The following is a 17,204-nucleotide window of genomic DNA, read 5'->3' as shown; positions in this document are numbered from 1 at the left end:
CTCTCCCCACCTCAAATCTGCTTATTCTCCAGCCTTCCTCTTCTCTGGAAATGGGACCACCACCCACTTCCTCCCACGGTCAGAACTGAGGTACCATTATTCGTCCCCCTTGCTCTTCAGCCTTCATGGTTATCAGATCCCTCTCATTCCACCTTCCAGATGCCTCCCATATTTGCCGCCTTAGTCCAAACCAACATCTTTTGTTTGGATTCCTTCCCCACGGTTCCTCTTTTCTTCGTTTCACTCCCCATCCCAACCACAGTCTCATCTCCTACTGCAGCTGGTGTAATTTCTTCGACCCGGATTTAGAAACTTCCCTGGCTTCCTCCTGCCCTCACACTATGCCTCTGTAAGAAGTGGCTTCTCTTCACCTCCCCGGCCTCCTCTTCCACTGCTTCCTACTTCCCTTCCTCTTCTCACCAACACTTGCCCTCATAGGTCTTTGACATGCTTTATGCCAAATCCTCTGCTGGGAATGCCATCATTCTCATCCCGCATGCACCCCGCCCCCGGTCCCTGCTCACTCTTGATCTCATTCTTCAGATCTTAGCTATACCTTAATCTCCCAGGAGCTCTTTTTTGACCACCAAGCCCAAGATGGTCCCTCTGTTTTATTCTGTCACTGGATGTTCTACCCTTTCACGGTCCTCTGACTATTTCTAATTACTTTTTCAGCACATCTCTCTACTCTGCTGGATTGTTAGCTTGTTCACTGCATTAACCCCAGGGCACAGCTCATTTCCTGGCGTAGGGTAGGTGTCCAATAAACATTTGTGGAATGAAGCAACATAATGGTGCCTTCGAGCTGGAGTTGTTGACTCTTCGGGCCAGCCGTTATGGCGTGGCCCCCTGTTTCTTGGTACCTATTAGTTCTCTTACCTCTGTGAAATTCCTAAATTGGGTTTGCAGTAGATTTTTGGCAGTAGCGTTCCCAAGTTTGCCATCAGGGTCAGAAAAGTTTCTGAAAATCATAGCGGCAGTGGCGATGGCTTTTTCCAGATCTGAACCATTGCGTAGAGCTGTGAAAGAAGAAATGTACAACTGTGTAGCCTAGGTTAGAAATGACCCGTCCCCAGACATGAGGCTCTACCTTCCAGGGGAACTTAGGTAACAGGGATGGAAGGTTTGTGTCAATGTGATCCTGGCCTTGGGCTCTTTGCCACCTATCTGGGAGTGGGACATGGGGGAGTCTGATCCTTGACCTTTAAACCATGGAGAACAAAAGTCCCTCAGTAGCAATTAGAATTAGTAGAATTCAGATGAGATTTATCACCCTCTTCCCCTGTGACCTTGGGAAAACACCTGACCTCTCTAAGCCTTGGTCTTTCGACGTGTAATTTCATTCAGTTATTCAACAAATCTTTATAGAGCATCTACCGTGTGCTTGGCTCAGTCCCTGGCATTAAGGATACCTCATTGAATAAGACAAAGTCCTGCTCTTGTGGAGTTTATATTCTGTGTCAGATAGAGCATCACCACATGCCAGTGTGATAAAGGAGAATGATATCCAGGACAAGTCCTTTGATATCATGATAGACAAGGGATCTCTTTGAATCACGGCCTCAATCACAGTGATCTAGCTGGTTTCTCTGATTTAAATTCCTTGAAAGGATGGTACTAGCTCAGTCCCTTCCAGTGGGTAGCACATAGTGAACTCTGAGAAGTGCACAAAGGACAGTGAAGAAAAATCTTATCCTCTCTGTTCTCTCAGTCCCCAATACATCCCCTATTATAGAACTTTTCCTGCTTTACGCTTATTGCATGTTTAATCATCTTTCTCTCTAACTAGAATACAAGCTCCATGAGGCCAGAGATCATAGCTTTTTTTATCACTATATTCCCAGTGACCAGCACAAATGCCTGCTATGTAGTAGGCGCCAGTAAATGCTGTTGAATGAATGAATAGGAAGAAGAGAAAACAAAATCCAACAGCTTTCTGCCCAGGTAAAGCGCAACAATCATGGATTCAAAGAAAGGTGATCAGTCAGATATTTGTGACTTTTGTATCGAGCACTTACTGTGTTTCTGGTACTTTCTGAGCTGTTCAGCACATAGAAGTGACAGAACCAGATGTGGCCTCTGCCCTCATCTATATTACAATCTAGTGGGGTAATAAATAATAATCAAGAGGATATGTGTGTATACATATATCTGTTTTATACATATTTGACAATTATTTATTTCTCCATATACACATATATTATGCATATTTGCAACCTGTATGAGGCAAAGAAGGTATAGAAACAGAAGAAATAGAAAATTACAGAGTAGGTCTCAGAGGAAAAGTACTGAGATAGGTTGTCTTGGAGGCATCTACTATATAAGTAGATTAATATTTAAGCTAAGACCAATACGGTGGGAAGGACCTGCCATCTAAAGGGTGGGGTGGGTCAGCCTGGGATTAGGGTTGTTTTGAGTGTTCCAGGCTCAGGGAACAGCATATGTGAAGGCTCAGATCAGGAGCCTGGCACATTGGAGGAGCTGAAAGGAGACAGTTGTGGCTGGAGTCTAGAGGCTGAAAGTGTGTTCCATTAGAAAGGTTGGCAGGGGCTAGACCATCCAGGGCTCCTAGGTTCTGGAAAGGAATCAGGATTTTCCATCAGATGTACAGAGAGGGCATTAAAAGATTTTAAGCATTTAGTGTTTTTTTTTTAAATTAAAGTTCAATACACAACATGGTTAATCAACTATACCCCAATATAAAATAAAAATTTTTAAAAAGTTAGATGGAATGACGAGAGTTAAGAGGAATGGATGAAGGGAAAACAACTGTGGACCTTCTCAGTTTTTACTGTATCTCTGAACAGGACTCCAACTAAACAGTAAATGGTGTGTATAAACACCTGCCAAAGCATTCTAATCAATGTGTTGGCCTCTCTCTCTCTTGCATGAGGAAATGTGTGTCCTCTCCATCCCCCCGTGTCATTTCACCCACAATTAGGCCGAAGCTTGAGGCATTTGGACTTCCTGGTCCCGCAAATGGATAACTCGTTTTTGCCCCTCACTCAAGAGTACCCACTTATTTGCTCCAAGCTAGAGCAAGTCAAGGACATGTGTGTAAGCAGCAATCTGGTTGGGATAGGAAGTTGGAGCTGCCATTTATTGCGCACCTATTGTGTGCCAGATACTTAAATAAACTGTATATTTACTTCTCATAACCACCATAGGGATTATTATACCATTTAAATTTTTATTGCGTTTTTAACCTTTTTATTTTGATATGATTATAAATTTACAGGAAATTGCCAATAAATACGCAAAAACAATCTCCCGCACCTGTTCCCCCAAGAAACATCTTGCATAATTACAGTACAACATCCAAAGCAAGAGACTGACATTGATACAATCCACAGTTTCTTCAGATTTTACCAGTTACATATAACCTCATCCTGTGTGTGTGTGTGTGTGTGTGTGTGTGTGTGTGTGTGTGTGTAGTTCTAGGCAATGTTACCAAATGTGTACCTTTGGGTAACTATCACCACAATTAGTATACAGAACTGTACCTCCAACACAAGATTCTCTCATAGTAACCCTTTATAGTTACAGCCAGTCCTTCTACCTGCCCCCTCCCCCATCCCTAACCCCTGGCAATCACTAATCTGTTCTCCATCTTCATATGTTATGCAACAACAAATGTTCTGTGAATGGAATCATACAGAAGTTCTCTGAGAACGGCTTTTTAAACTCAGCATCATTCCCTTGAGGTTTTTTTTCCTGTTTTTATTTTTTTATTGGGGTATAGTTGCTTTACAATGTTGTGATTCCCTTGCGTTTTTTTAAAAAATAAATTTATTTATTTGATTTTTGACTGCGTTGGGTCTCCGTTGCTGCGAGCAGGTTTTCTCTAGTTGCAGCGAGCAGAGCTACTCTTTGTTGCAGTGGGCAGGCTTCTCATTGTCGTGGCTTCTCTTGCTGTGGAGCACGGGCTCTAGGCGCACAGGCTTCAGTAGTTTGGCCACACAGGCTCAGTAGTTGTGGCACACAGGCTTTGTTGCTCCACGGCACGTGGGATCTTCCTGGACCAGGGCTCGAACCCATGTCCCCTGCACTGGCAGGCGGATTCTTAACTATTTTGCCACCAGGGAAGCCCCTCCCTTGCATTTTATCCAAGTTGTTGCATGTAGTGATGGTATTTTCCTTTTCATTGAGTAGTATTCCATGATATGTATGCACCACATTCACCACCAAAGGACATTTGAGATGTTTACAGTTTTGACTATTTTAGTCCCCTTCCCACATAAAGTTTAGAATAAGTTTGTCTGTTTTTTTTTAAAACAACTTGAATGTTGTTGTATTTCATTAAACTTAGAGAGCAACTTGGGGAGAACTGATATCTACTATGTTGACTCTTCCAACCCATGAACACTGTATGTCTCTCCATGATTATACCATTGTATAGATGAAGAAAGGATAGGATCTTGCTGAGGACACATTAATAAGTGGCAGAGCTTGAATATGAATCCATGTTGAAAACATAAGCCTTAAGAAGATAGGAATGTTTTGCCTGTCTTCTCTTCTGTGGAAAATTCAGCACTTAGAACAGTGCCTAGGATCTAGGAGGTGCTTCACAAATCTGTCGAATCAATGTCTGCAGAATCTGTGCCCTTAGCTTCCTACTCCTTGATTTCCTCTTTGGTTTCTGATCCTCAGTCCCATCCTGACCTGTGGCTTCTGTCTGCTAGTCCAGTGGCTGGCTCTCCATCTAGACTACTATCCCAGACTCAGAAAGTTCCCTGCTTCTTTGCATTCAATTTTTAGCTCTTTTCCCTCCTATCCTTATCCACCTCTTCCCTTCACTTCTGCCACATCCTGAAACCCACATTTAAAATTGGGATTTTTTGGCTTCCCTGGCGGCACAGTGGTTGGAAGTCCGCCTGCCAGTGCAGCGGACACGAGTTCGAGCCCTGGTCCAGGAAAATCCCACATGCTGTGGAGCAACTGAGCCCGTGCGCCACAACTACTGAGCCCGCGTGCCACAACTACTGAAGCCCGCAGGCCTAGAGCCCGTGCTCCGCAACAGGAGAGGCCACTGCAGTGAGAAGCCCGTGTGCCACAACTACTGAGCCTGTGCTCTAGAGCCCGCGTGCCACAACTACTGAAGCCCATGCGCCACAACTACTGAAGCCCTCGCACCTAGAGCCCGTGCTCCGCAATAGGAGAGGCCACTGCAGTGAGAAGCCCGTACACCGCAATGAAGAGTAGCCCCCGCTCACCACAACTAGAGAAAGCCTGCGCACAGCAACGAAGACCCAACACAGCCAAAAATAAATAAATTAAAAAAGTAAAATTGGGATTTTTTCCCTCAATTACCCAAGATTTTCCTGCTCATCAAAAACAAGGAGATGGCATATTTCTTTTAGCTCATGTCTCCCTTCCCTGGGAGGTGGGGTTGAGGTGGTGAGGAGCTGTATGGCGGTAACTCGGCATTTAAGTGGCTAAAGAATAAACTCTGTTTATAAATAGTCTTGTTTTTAAGAAGCAAAGTGCTTAGAAGAAACACCTTAATTCCTTCGGAGGTAAATGTCCGTTCTGTAACTTTTACCAGTTGATTTATTTATTCATAACCCAGAATAACTAGACAGGGCTTTAGTATGGGTTGTTTTGCTGGGTCTGAGACTTTTCATGGGGGACAGTAACCTCTTCCTCCCCTGGCTGTGCCCTTCTGGAAAGGAATGGGTGAGCTTCCAAGCTGTGAGTGAGCTTGCAAGTAATGATAGACACCTTTCTTTTTCTTTTTTTTTTTTGCGGTACGCGGGCCTCTCACTGTCGCGGCCTCTCCCGTTGCGGAGCACAGGCTGCGGACGCGCAGGCTCAGCGGCCATGGCTCACGGGCCCAGCCGCTCCGCGGCATGTGGGATCTTCCCAGACCGGGGCACGAACCCGTGTCCCCTGCATCGGCAGGCGGACTGTCAACCACTGCGCCACCAGGGAAGCCCTAGACACCTTTCTTGCTTACTATGTGCCAGATGCCTTTCAAACATAAGCTTATTTAATGCTTCATAAACCCAGAAGGGTAGGTACTATTTGTGTCTCTATTTTACGTATTGGAAACTGACACATGGAGAGATTAAGAATCTTAAGGTCACATTGCTCCCGGGTGGCAGAGGAAAGATTCGAAAGTCTGTCTGCCTTCAAAGGCCACAGAAAGACCTGCCACTTTGGAATAACTCCTTCTAAGGGCATCTCCATGGAGGCTGTGGAACCAGACGTTTCCCAGTCCTCTGATGAAGTTCAGGTCTGACTGCTCTCTAAATGGGGACTCCATCTGGACTAGCCCACTTCTCTTCCTTCTCCTCCATTCATTTTAACACAGCATGCATTTTCCCTGACTATAAAATAACATATGCTCGTGGTAAAAACCGAACTAGAAAAAAATTTAAAATAAAAGATAAAAACGAACTCCGCTTATCCTACCAATACTGATGAGACTTTGTGAGGCATTTTTTGGTTTCCTCTTTTTATGGTTGGGTTCTTCCCTTAATAAACTCAGTGTGTTGCCTCCTAATTCCTGCCCTGTCTGCCTCACAGAGTTGTGGGCGAATATGTGAAAGCATATTGTAAAGAGCGAAGTGCCATTAAAAATGCAAAGGATTGATGTTTCTTTTTGGGTGTCTTTTATTGCCTCTCTTGCCTTTAGAATGGGGGTGTGGGGTGTTAATCCAGGCACTTCATGTCTACATTTCCTGCTAGCTCCTACCTCACTTTTTATGCTTTAATAATACTAAACTGTCTGCAGTTCCTTACACACTCTGTCCTCCCAGCAAGTACTTATTGCCGGGCCTTGTCCTAGTTCTGGGGACAGAGCAATATTAAGTGAGCAATATTAAGAGAACAACTCCTTGGTTCCTGGAGCTTGCATTGTGATGGGCGATTATGGAGCCCACGCTCTGTATGCCAGCCACTTCTTTATGGGGTGTATATGATTTGACTCATTTAATTCTTACATCAGTCCTCCGAGGTGGGTTCCAGTATCATCTCCACTTTATAGATGAGGAAACTGAAGCACAGAGAGGTTAAGTAGCTTGCTTAAGGTCACACAGTCAGTCTGGTTCCTCACCGTGATGCATGCTACCTCTAGATCTTGTTTTTCAGGCAGTGTATCCTGCAGGATTCTTTCCCAAACCCTGGGATAGGGCTACCTGCCCCTCCTTTGTGCTTTTCTACTTCCCTAAACATAAGCTTGTTATAACCTTCAGACTGAAACACTGTTTATCTGTCTCAATTACCTTCTAGATCAGTGCTGTCCAAAAGAAATGTAATACGAGCCTGAATTATAATGAAATTTTTTCTAAGTAGCCACATTAAAAAAGTAAAATGACGCAGATAAAATTATTTTAGAAATATATTATTTAACCCAATTTATCAAAATATCATTTCAGCATGTCATCAACATGAACAAATTACTCAGATATGTTACACTTTTTCCTACTAAGTCTCTTAAATCTGTCATATATTTTACACTTACAGCACAACTGGATTCAGACTAACCACATTTTAAGTGTTCCATATCCACAGGTGGCTAGTGGCTACCATATTGAACAGTGCAGCTCTAGACTGTGTGTTCCCTGAGGGCAGTCACTGCATCTTATTTATCACTGCATTCATTCCCAGGCCCTGGCGCGTTGTATGCCTTAGCATAGACATGTGCTGAACTGAGCTGACTTGAACTTGAGAACAATCCCTGCCTCCTTCTCCTCACTTGCCCTGGAAAGTGGAACCTAAAATGTGAAACATTTCATCTAGTGAGTTCCTAACACTTTAGTGTAGTAGAAACACAAACCTCAGTACAGCAAAGTGTCAGAATCACCTCATTTTAGAACTTTTCTTAATATTAGTTATTTTTTCAAACAAAGAAATGAAGACCTACAGGAGAAATGTGGTTTTTCCCAGTATGCGTCAGTCGTACATGGCAGAACTAAAAATTAGATCTCTTCTGTTTTCTCGCTAGATCGATAGTTTCCCCAATACTCTAGCACTTTTCAAGCTTTTCCACTATAAAACTACTTTGGATGCTACAGGCAAATATGTACTCAACACCCATTTCTATCCACCTCCCCCGAGAGATCAAGGGCATAAGCCCAAACAGCCAGAAGTGAAAATGTGGGTTGGTACTGACTTCTATTCCATGATCTAGCCCTGCTTGATTTCAGTGAATAACACTTAAAATTACCATTGAATACAATACATTCTGGCAAGATGAGCCATATTTATCCTGTGTTTTCTTAAGGCATGGGAATAAATGTGGCCCAGTTGTCTACTGTAAGGAGTCTGGTGCCAGGAATGATGTGTGTGTGTGTGTGTCTGTGTATTGGTGGGCAGTGTGGATGACAGAGAGTTACACTCCCCCCTCAGCCTCTCAGAGGAGGCTGTTATATGAGAAATGTCATGGATATTTATCATGTCATGGACATGATATTTTGTCATTGACATTATCAAAAGTGCCTGAAATTGTGAAACAGAAATCATAGGTCTCTTGTGTTGTGATAGTGTAACAATAATATTCTCACCAAGATGAAGATTTATTTCAATAGAAATATAAAGCATCTCCTCTGGAGACATAGACCAGCCAGCTAGGAGGAAAACTAACTGCAATATAATAGAATCCAGCTGTGCTTGTTACTCTATAAAGAAGCCACATGTTTTGGAATAAGATAATGATCCCAGTATATGAGTATATTTTTTCTTATACTGTTATTTCCATGACAGCATTGTTGGCTCTAAAACTATTCTACCTATAAAATGGAATGCTGACGGCAAATGTGTACACCTCGGGAGTTTGCCACACTATGTCTTGATCAATCAACAGAGGCAGTTGGGGACTGATTGCACCCTGAATACCACTGAAGGTTTACGAGTCAGATGCTGACTTGGACACACTGAGGATCCTGCCCATGGAGGGCCAACTGGCTATGGTGGGATGAACACTGAATTAGGAGTCAGGGATCCATGCTCCTATTATAGCTGGGCCTTTAAATTCGGGTGAGCTAATTCCTATCACTGGACCTCAATTCCCAAATGTTTAAAAAGAACATCAGGGACTTCCCTGATGGCGCAGTGGTTAAGAATCCGCCTGCCAATGCAAGGGACATGGGTTCGAGCCCTGGTCTGGGAAGATCCCACATGCCGTGGAGCAACAAAGCCTGTGTGCCTCAAGTAGTGAGCCTGCTCTCTACAGCTCGCAAGCCACAACTATTGAAGCCCGCATGCCTAGAGCCCATGCTCCACAACAAAGAGAAGCCACCGCAATGAGAAGCCTGCACACCACAAGGAAGAGTAGCCCCCGCTCGCCACAACTAGAGAAAGCCCACGTGCAGCAACAAAGACCCAATGCAGCCCCAAATAAATAAATTTATAAAAAAATAAAAACAAGAACAAAAAGAACATCATAAATGCTTGATGATTTATCTGCAAGTTCTCTTGCATCGTTGGCATTCTTTGGTGTCCTATTATTTTTAACTCTTGGCATGCTCTCATGGTAGAGAAGAAACACATACATCTCTGTCACACCAGGCCTTACCTTTTATTAAAGCCAGTTGTTTGGATATTGAAATGCTGCCAACAAAATGATAGAAACATAATGATTCTGGGAGTTTGGGTACTGATATCAGCATCTAAAGTAGAGCAATATAATGATTTAAAAATTAATTTATTTTCAGTAAATCTGCCCTGAGCATTCTGGTGGAGCTGCCATCTGTCTTTCAAAATCCTTTCTCCCCTTGTCACATGGTAAAGAAGTACAATACTTGGCAATGGCTGGCCCACATATCCTAGCCTTTTGTGTAGCCTTTTGTGACCGTATGACCAAATGCCCTCCAATGGAAAAGGAGCAGAAGAGAAGTGGTTGCCTTCTATGCAGCCTCTTCCCGTGCCCTTTCCTGTTTCCAGCCAATTAACACAGAAATTATCAGGAGTACTTTGCAAGCCACATCTTGAAGCCACAAGCCACATCAGCCAGTGTCCCTACATGGTGGCATGGAGTAGGACTGCCACCCACCTGGAACCCTGACTCTGAACTGTCACATGAAAAAGAAAAAAATAACTTCTTGTTTTGTAAAAGACTGAGGATTTGAAGTGTTATTTGTTCCAGCAGCTTAGCCTACCTAAGAATCTACCTACTGTGCTAGGGCGTGGGGACGCATCAGTGAATGACTGAGATGTTCCCACACTCTTGGGGCTTAGAGTCTAGCGCAGAAGGCAGATGTTCAACCCGTGATTCAATACAGAGCGCATACAGAGGGCAGGGAAGGACTAACCCAGTCTACAGGTCAGGGTAATAGTATTTTATCTCAACCAAATGAATCATTAGGTGAAGAAGGAGGAAGAGTGTTCCAAGCAGAGGGAACAGTGCGTGCTGAGCCCCGGAAGCGGGAGAAAGCATGGCAAGATTGAAGAACCAGAGGAAGAACAGCATGGCTGGAACATGGAGAGGGAAGGAGATAGTGGTGGAAGAGGAGGCTGCAGTCAAGGGTCAGGACCAGAGCACTTGGAGTGAGCCTTAGGATGGACGCAGGTTGTTAGCCTAAGGGTAGTGGGAAGGAAAGGGGTGGCATGATCAGATTTGCATTTGGGGAAGTTATTCCACCTGATATATGGGAAGGAGAGTGGAAAGGGACCAGATGGGAGGCTGGGAGATGGACCTTGCTGCTCCCTTATAAAAAGCAGACAAGGGCTTCCCTGGTGGCGCAGTGGTTGAGAGTCCGCCTGCTGATGCAGGGGACGCGGGTTCGTGTCCCAGTCCGGGAAGATCCCACATGCCGCGGAGCAACTAAGCCTGTGCGCCATGGCCGCTGAGCCTGTGCATCCGGAGCCTGTGCTCTGCAACGGGAGAGGCCACGGCAGTGAGAGGCCGGTGTACAGCAAAAAAAAAAAAAAAAAGCAAACAACATTTGCTTGATACTTCAACCCCCAGTGGCTGGAGTGGTTTGGAGAAAGCCAGTAAGAACAGTAGAACTTGGTCATATCTTTGACAGCTCTTTAAAGGGAACTTTTGGGTTCGAGATCTGGTTTGGCACTAACTAGTTAAGAGATCGTGACCTTTGGGGACCTCATTTTTCTTACTTGTAAAGTTAGGAAGCTGGACTCTATGATATCTTGGACTTTTTACGGCCTTCTCCATGAGCTACTCCTAATTTTCAAAAAACTCTGCACCCAGGCTTCCCTGGTGGCGCAGTGGTCGAGAGTCTGCCTGCCGATGCAGGGGACGCGGGTTCGTGCCCCGGTCCGGGAGGGTCCCGCGTGCCGCGGAGCGGCTGGGCCCGTGGGCCGTGGCCGCTGGGCCAGCGTGTCCGGAGCCTGTGCTCCGCGGCGGGAGGGGCCACAGCGGTGAGAGGCCTGCGTACCTCAAAAAAACAAAACAAACAAACAAAAACACTCTGCACCCTTATCTCCTTCATAGGACAAAGGATGTGCACTTTATCCTACGTACACTTTACACGACGTACACTTGCAACATGGCTCGTGTTATTTTCTTTTGCCACGATCTCCTCCATCAGAGTGTGAGGCCCTTGACAGCAAGAGTTCTGCAGATTCTCCATAACTCCTACCCCTGGCCCAGCAGAATACCTGGCACCTGTCAAGTGTTCAAAAACTTTTTTGAACTAAAGCAGGTCCCCTAAAGGGAATTATGTAAGGAAGAATATTTTTCATTTATTAGGCATAAATTCACACATTTGCATGATCCGAAACCACTTCCCTCTCTCATGGATAATTTGAAAGAATATGTCATACCCTTAAAAGCATTACCAATTTTGATTTACAAATGTTTTTCAAGAGGCAATCAAAGACATTTGTGTTAATTGTATCACTTTTTCAGTTTGCAATCAAAGCTGCAAATTTGTTCTCTTTAATTTTCCAACTCAGTTGAAAGCGGGATTGAGGTGGGTAACAGGCACCAAACTGGCACCATTTTGGCTACCAAGTTGTAGCCATGAACTCTGGAAATAGACCTGCAAGCTTAAATGAAACTCGATAAAGGAGAGCCAAGCGCCACTGACCTTCTGGGCATTGTCCTAGGTGCTAAAGTAGATGTTGCGGCTGCAGAAGGATTGGGCTCCCCTTCCAAGTGGAGTGCTTGGTCCTGGGTACTGTGCATACAGCCACACATACTCTGCTCTCCTGTTGTGTGTTGGCCCTTCCTAAGCGGCAGTTACTTGCCCACTGTTACTACTGTCATTCGTTCCATAGCAACTATACAGTGGCCCTTGCAGAAGAGCCTTTCCCTAGTGTTATTTGCAGGCAGACATTAAACCAGTCATGCCATAGTCAACAAATATTTGAGTGTCTGCTGTGGGCCAGACACCGTACAAGGTACTGGGGACACAACAGTGAGAAAACTCAGCCAAGGACTTTGATCCCAGAGAGCTTAGTGGTCAAGACTGATATTAATCACGTAATCCCAAAAGAAGTCACCCCTGTGACAATACCGTGCAAGGGGGATGCTATGAGGTTGGTGTCAGTCAGGGAGGTGAGGGAGACATCCCTGGGGAGGTGATGTTTGATGCCGAGTAGGAAGGAATGAAGTAGGTGAAAGGGCAAGGGATCCACATTGTAGGCAGATGGAACAGCCTGTGGTAAACCCAGTGGCAGGAGGGAGTGTGGTGATTGGGAGGGACTGAAAGAAGGCCAGGGTAGCTGGACCAGAGAGGCTGAGGGGGAGGGAGGCTCCAGGTGAGGATGAAGAGGAGGCACGGTGACTAGACAACGCAGGACCTGGGAGGCCACGGTAGGGAATTTTCACTTTATGTCAAGAGAATAGGAAACCATTTGTGAGTTTTAGGCAAGGAGGCTGATAAACTTAGATTTACAGTCTGGAGACGTCACTCAGTTTTCAGTGTGAATAATGGTTTAGAGAAACGAACAGCGTAAATTCAGCAAGACCAGTAGGAAGGCTATTTCTCTTGTGTTTGCTTAGAGCTTGCTCTGTAAAAGCTGGGGGATGTCAGCTCAGTCAAATGAGTCTGGGTCAGGGAAGACATGACCAGCGATTACTTAGATCGCTGGTGAGTTGATGGGTGAGAGGAGATAGATCTCAAGAGAAGCCAGGAATAGTCATTGTTCTGGCTTCCGCTTGGCTCCAGGGACACTGCTGTCATTACTGCATCACTGGTCACTGCTCCAGCATATGGCCACTCCACTTGCTCATTAATGGCCTGCTTCTCTTTATGGTTTTCTTTTCTGTCCTCCCTCTACCTCCCGACTAATTTCCTTAGCATTTTTCATTTAAATACGGGAGGGAGAGAGAGTCTGATTGATCTCACTAATTACTGTTGCCCGTACTGGTCAGAGTTTTAATGCCAGCCTGCCCCGTCGGTTGTCAGTTAACCTATGCAATCAGCTCCCTCGGAGCAGGTGATGACGCTAAGCCAGCTTCACTGCCCATGTTAAAACCAACAGCTGGTTTCCTCAGTGGAGAGCTCTGAGTAGGTTTCTGAGAATCTGGATTTGTAAGAAACACGCCAGATGATTCTGACATGGACTATATTGCAGAACTGTTGGCAGTGGTTAAAAAGAGGCTCTGGAGTAGTTTGAATTCTGACTCTGCCATTTACTATCTGTGTTACCTGGGATAAGATCTTTAAAATGGCTAAGTCTACTTTCTCATTTATAAAATAATACTTTCCTCATGGAAATACATTTCTCATGGAAAGCACAGTGTCTGATACACAGGGAGCAATCAATAATAGACACGGAGATGACAGTAGAGGTGACGTGTCATCAGGATCCTGGCAGGACACAGACTCTAACTCGGATGGCATCAGAGACACCCATGAAGGGATCACTCAGCGGTCACAGTTAGGAAAATAAACATGGATGTCGAGGCACCCAGAGACTAGAAGCGATGGGAGACTTATCACTCATGTCCTGAAGGAGCAAGGAGAGGAAATCAGATGATGGAGCCCAGAGAGGGCAGGATTCTTGGAGCAGGGGCCACTTGACAGAAGTCGTGGATGAAGGGAGACAGCCGCGGCTACAAATGAGGCAAATCAGGGAGGGAGTGGGGAAGAGATACCCCAGGCTCTGATCTCCAGCCTGTGCCTCCCGTTGACCAAACCAATCAGGGAACCAGCAGGAAGGAGGCCTGGGAGGTGAAGTCTGAGAAATCAACCTCTTGGGGCAGAGGCTGGAATAGGAGGGTGGGGTAAACAAATGGGCAAGAAGCATGATGATGGTGGTGATGACGATGGTGCTGATGGAAGCAAAATACTGGTAATCAGGTTTATTCATAACCTTCTCCTCAAGACTGAATCAAACTTAGGATCAAAAAGGCGTAGCAGGGCTTCCCTGGTGGCGCAGTGGTTAAGAATCTGCCTGCCAAGGCAGGGGACACGGGTCCGAGCCCTGGTCCGGGAAGATCCCACATGCCGCGGAGCAACTAAGCCCGTGTGCCACAACTACTGAGCCCGTGCACCACAACTACTGAGCCCGTGCTCTAGAGCCCGTGAGCCACAACTACTGAACCTGCGTGTCACAACTACTGAAGCCTGCATGCCTAGAGCCCGTGCTCTGCAACAAGAGAAGCCACCACAATGAGAAGCCCGTGCACCATAACGAAGAGTAGCCACCGCTCGCCGCAACTAGAGAAAGCCCGCGCGGAGCAACGAAGACCCAATGCAACCAAAAAAAAAAAAAAAAGGCATAGCAGTATCTACAGACAGTTCGGGTGATAATATATCATTTTCCCCTATACCTGAATTTCACAATATCATGGAACATTTAGACTATTTACACACAGTGTCAAAGCATCTGGAAAAAACATTAAAAAAATGTTTGGGGCTTCCCTGGTGGTGCAGTGGTTGACAGTCCGCCTGCCGATGCAGGGGACGTGGGTTCGTGCCTCGGCCCGGGAGGATCCCACATGCCGCGGGGCAGCCTGGGATATATGTTGCAAAAAGAAACCCCAGGGAATCCAGTGCCTTGTGGTTTGAATCCTGGAGTCCCTTAAGTCTGTCTTCTCTCCTCCACCTTTTACACTTGTGTTTGTTTTACGTATAATGGCCAGGGTTTTTACTTGTACTTACTAGGAGGATTAGGGAAAATATGTCTACTCCATCTTCCCAGAAATGGAAGTCCCTGTGTAACTTTAGAAACATTAGCTTATTTAACTACTTGCAGTGTAATAACGAACAAGCTCAGAGAGCTTAAGTAACTTGCCCAAGAGCCTGTTTTCGGACCTGATACCTACAGTTTATATACCCTCACTCACGATGCTTCTTTGCCAATAACGGTAACCGCCTTTATGGAACTCCATGCATCCCGGTCAGTGTTCCAGTTGCCTCCACATACTGTGTAGCTGGGTCCTTATTTATTTATTTAGCCTCTCTAATAACTTTGGTATCTACATTTTGTTAACCTATTTCTATATGCCTGTGCTGTTGTGATGCCCTAATGGTCGGCATTGGGATGATCCTGTCTTTATAATGGGACCCTGCTATTAAACCCCTATGGTGACGGCCAGCACACTCCCACAGAAGGGTAGAGATTCAGGCTTTCTGAAAATACAGTTAGTACGTAGCAGAATTTGACCCTCACATGTTACATATTTTACGCGATACCTTTTTCGTCTGTCTGTTTTTAATCAAAAAGTTATTTTGCATTTGTTATCCACAAGCCAGCAGGCACTGGGGCCCCAAGCTCGTCAACAATGCAAGGGGCTCCCTTGTCAGACTCTTCTCCTCTCTTTGGTTGGTCATTGTTGGCAAAACCACATGAAAAAAACAAAACAAAAACAAAAACGTGGCTTTGCTATGGGCCGGGCTGGTGAGGTTGCCAGCAGATGGCTTAAAGCATCTAACTACCTGCCCTGATGTAGTGAAAATCGGATTTCTGAATAAGAATGCTCGATGTTTTATTGGTCTGGGCTTTAATTATCTTACAATGTAATGGGAGAAAAAGCGAGAGCCTTTCATTTTCCACTGGTGACTGTCATTTTGCAGACCTTTCTGACGCTTGCTTGGGAGGGAGAAACTGCTTCTACTGGTCACTGGAGCAGCCTGCGGCCCCTGCGTGAATAAAACATGCCGGGTAATTTCTGTGATGCGGCCAACACACATGTATGTAGAATCGATGCTTATTATCCCGTCAATTAACAGAGATAATTAAAAAGATTTTAAGCTTTGTGATTGTCGGGAATCCCCCACTCACGAAGAGGGTCTCTAATTTCTTTGGTTAATCCCTGGGTTCTTAATTTAGGATTTTAATGCCCACAGGGAGAAGGAATCAGACGAAAATGCTCAGCTCCAGAAAATATGCTTAAAGAGGTTTGACGTTCGAAAGACTGAAGGAATTGTTCATCCTGACGATGAAATGCTTGCTTGTATTTTCCTGAGATGGTAGCTTAGGCGGGGAAAAGGCTTGCTTTCAAAGTCATCTGAGAGTGTTTAGTGATATACATTCAAACTTTGAATTTATTTTTTGAATAAATACCACATTTTCAGGCTTTAAACCAAACATATAAAAGGCATAGAGTAAAAATTTCCTTGCTATTACTGTGCCTCATTTCTCCAGTTTTTTTCTTTCCCCTTATAACCACCTTCATCTGAATTAGTTAGAAAGTCTGAATTTTTTTTTTTTTTTCCCTCAAAAAATCCCGTGCATGGTTCTCATACAGAATCGCGATTGTCTTACGTCCTTTAGGGGACCAGACACAGAATAAATGAGGACATAAATCCCGAACTATAAAACCAAGGATCCAGGGGAGACATGATAGAGTGATGTTTTCCCCTCTCTCTCCCTTGTGGACCTTTCAGAGGTGCCTGCTGCCTGATTTCTAATAAGCCACTTTCTGTGTTTCCGAGAGCGGGAGAAGTCATGGCACTGCTCAGCTCAATAACTGGGAGTGTTTTGAGCCTTTGCTATTATCCTGGTGGGGATCTTGGCCGTCCCCTCCCCTGTTTCCTTTACTCATTTTTTTTTTTATATTGAAGTATGGTTGATTTGCATAGTTGTGTTAGTTTCTGCTGTACAGCAAAGCGATTGTTACACAAATATATACATTCTTTTTTTTCATATTCTTTTCCATTATGGTTTATCATGGGGTACTGAATATAGTTACCTGTGTTATACAGTAGGACCTTGTTGCTCATCCATTCTATATATGATAGCTTACTTATCTACTCCTGACCTGCCCCAGGAAATTGCAGGGCTCAGCCTTCATTCAGGCCTTTCTTTTTCTCAGTTTATGTCTCCAGCACATGAATCTTCAAACC

At 44.9% G+C, this 17,204-nt stretch overlaps 1 protein-coding gene across 1 annotated transcript; it reads right to left on the bottom strand.

Moving 5' to 3' along the window:
• Window positions 1-834: 834 nt before the first annotated feature.
• Window positions 835-12,103, bottom strand: SNTN (sentan, cilia apical structure protein). Its single transcript, XM_029243324.1, has 3 exons — window positions 11,994-12,103; window positions 9,518-9,552; window positions 835-1,019 (listed from the first exon to the last, which is right to left on the bottom strand). Exons 1-3 carry the CDS (start codon window positions 12,101-12,103, stop codon window positions 835-837), a joined length of 330 nt encoding a protein of 109 aa, XP_029099157.1.
• Window positions 12,104-17,204: the final 5,101 nt, after the last annotated feature.

Source organism: Monodon monoceros, unplaced genomic scaffold, assembly GCF_005190385.1.
Source record: "Monodon monoceros isolate NGI ecotype Baffin Bay Population unplaced genomic scaffold, NGI_Narwhal_1 Super_Scaffold_3, whole genome shotgun sequence".
NCBI classification, from domain to species: Eukaryota; Metazoa; Chordata; class Mammalia; order Artiodactyla; family Monodontidae; genus Monodon; species Monodon monoceros.
This window is presented reverse-complemented; position numbering and strand designations above follow the sequence as displayed.

Coding starts and splice junctions, on each gene's coding strand:
- SNTN (XM_029243324.1), bottom strand. CDS start 12,103: ATGTGTGGCTGTATGCACAGTACCCAGGACCAAGCACTCCACTTGGAA. Junction 9,553..11,993: donor CCTAGGACAATGCCCAGAAG/GTCAGTGGCGCT, acceptor TTTTGTTGGCAG/CATTTCAATATCCAAACAAC. Junction 1,020..9,517: donor ACAACTGGCTTTAATAAAAG/GTAAGGCCTGGT, acceptor CTTCTTTCACAG/CTCTACGCAATGGTTCAGAT.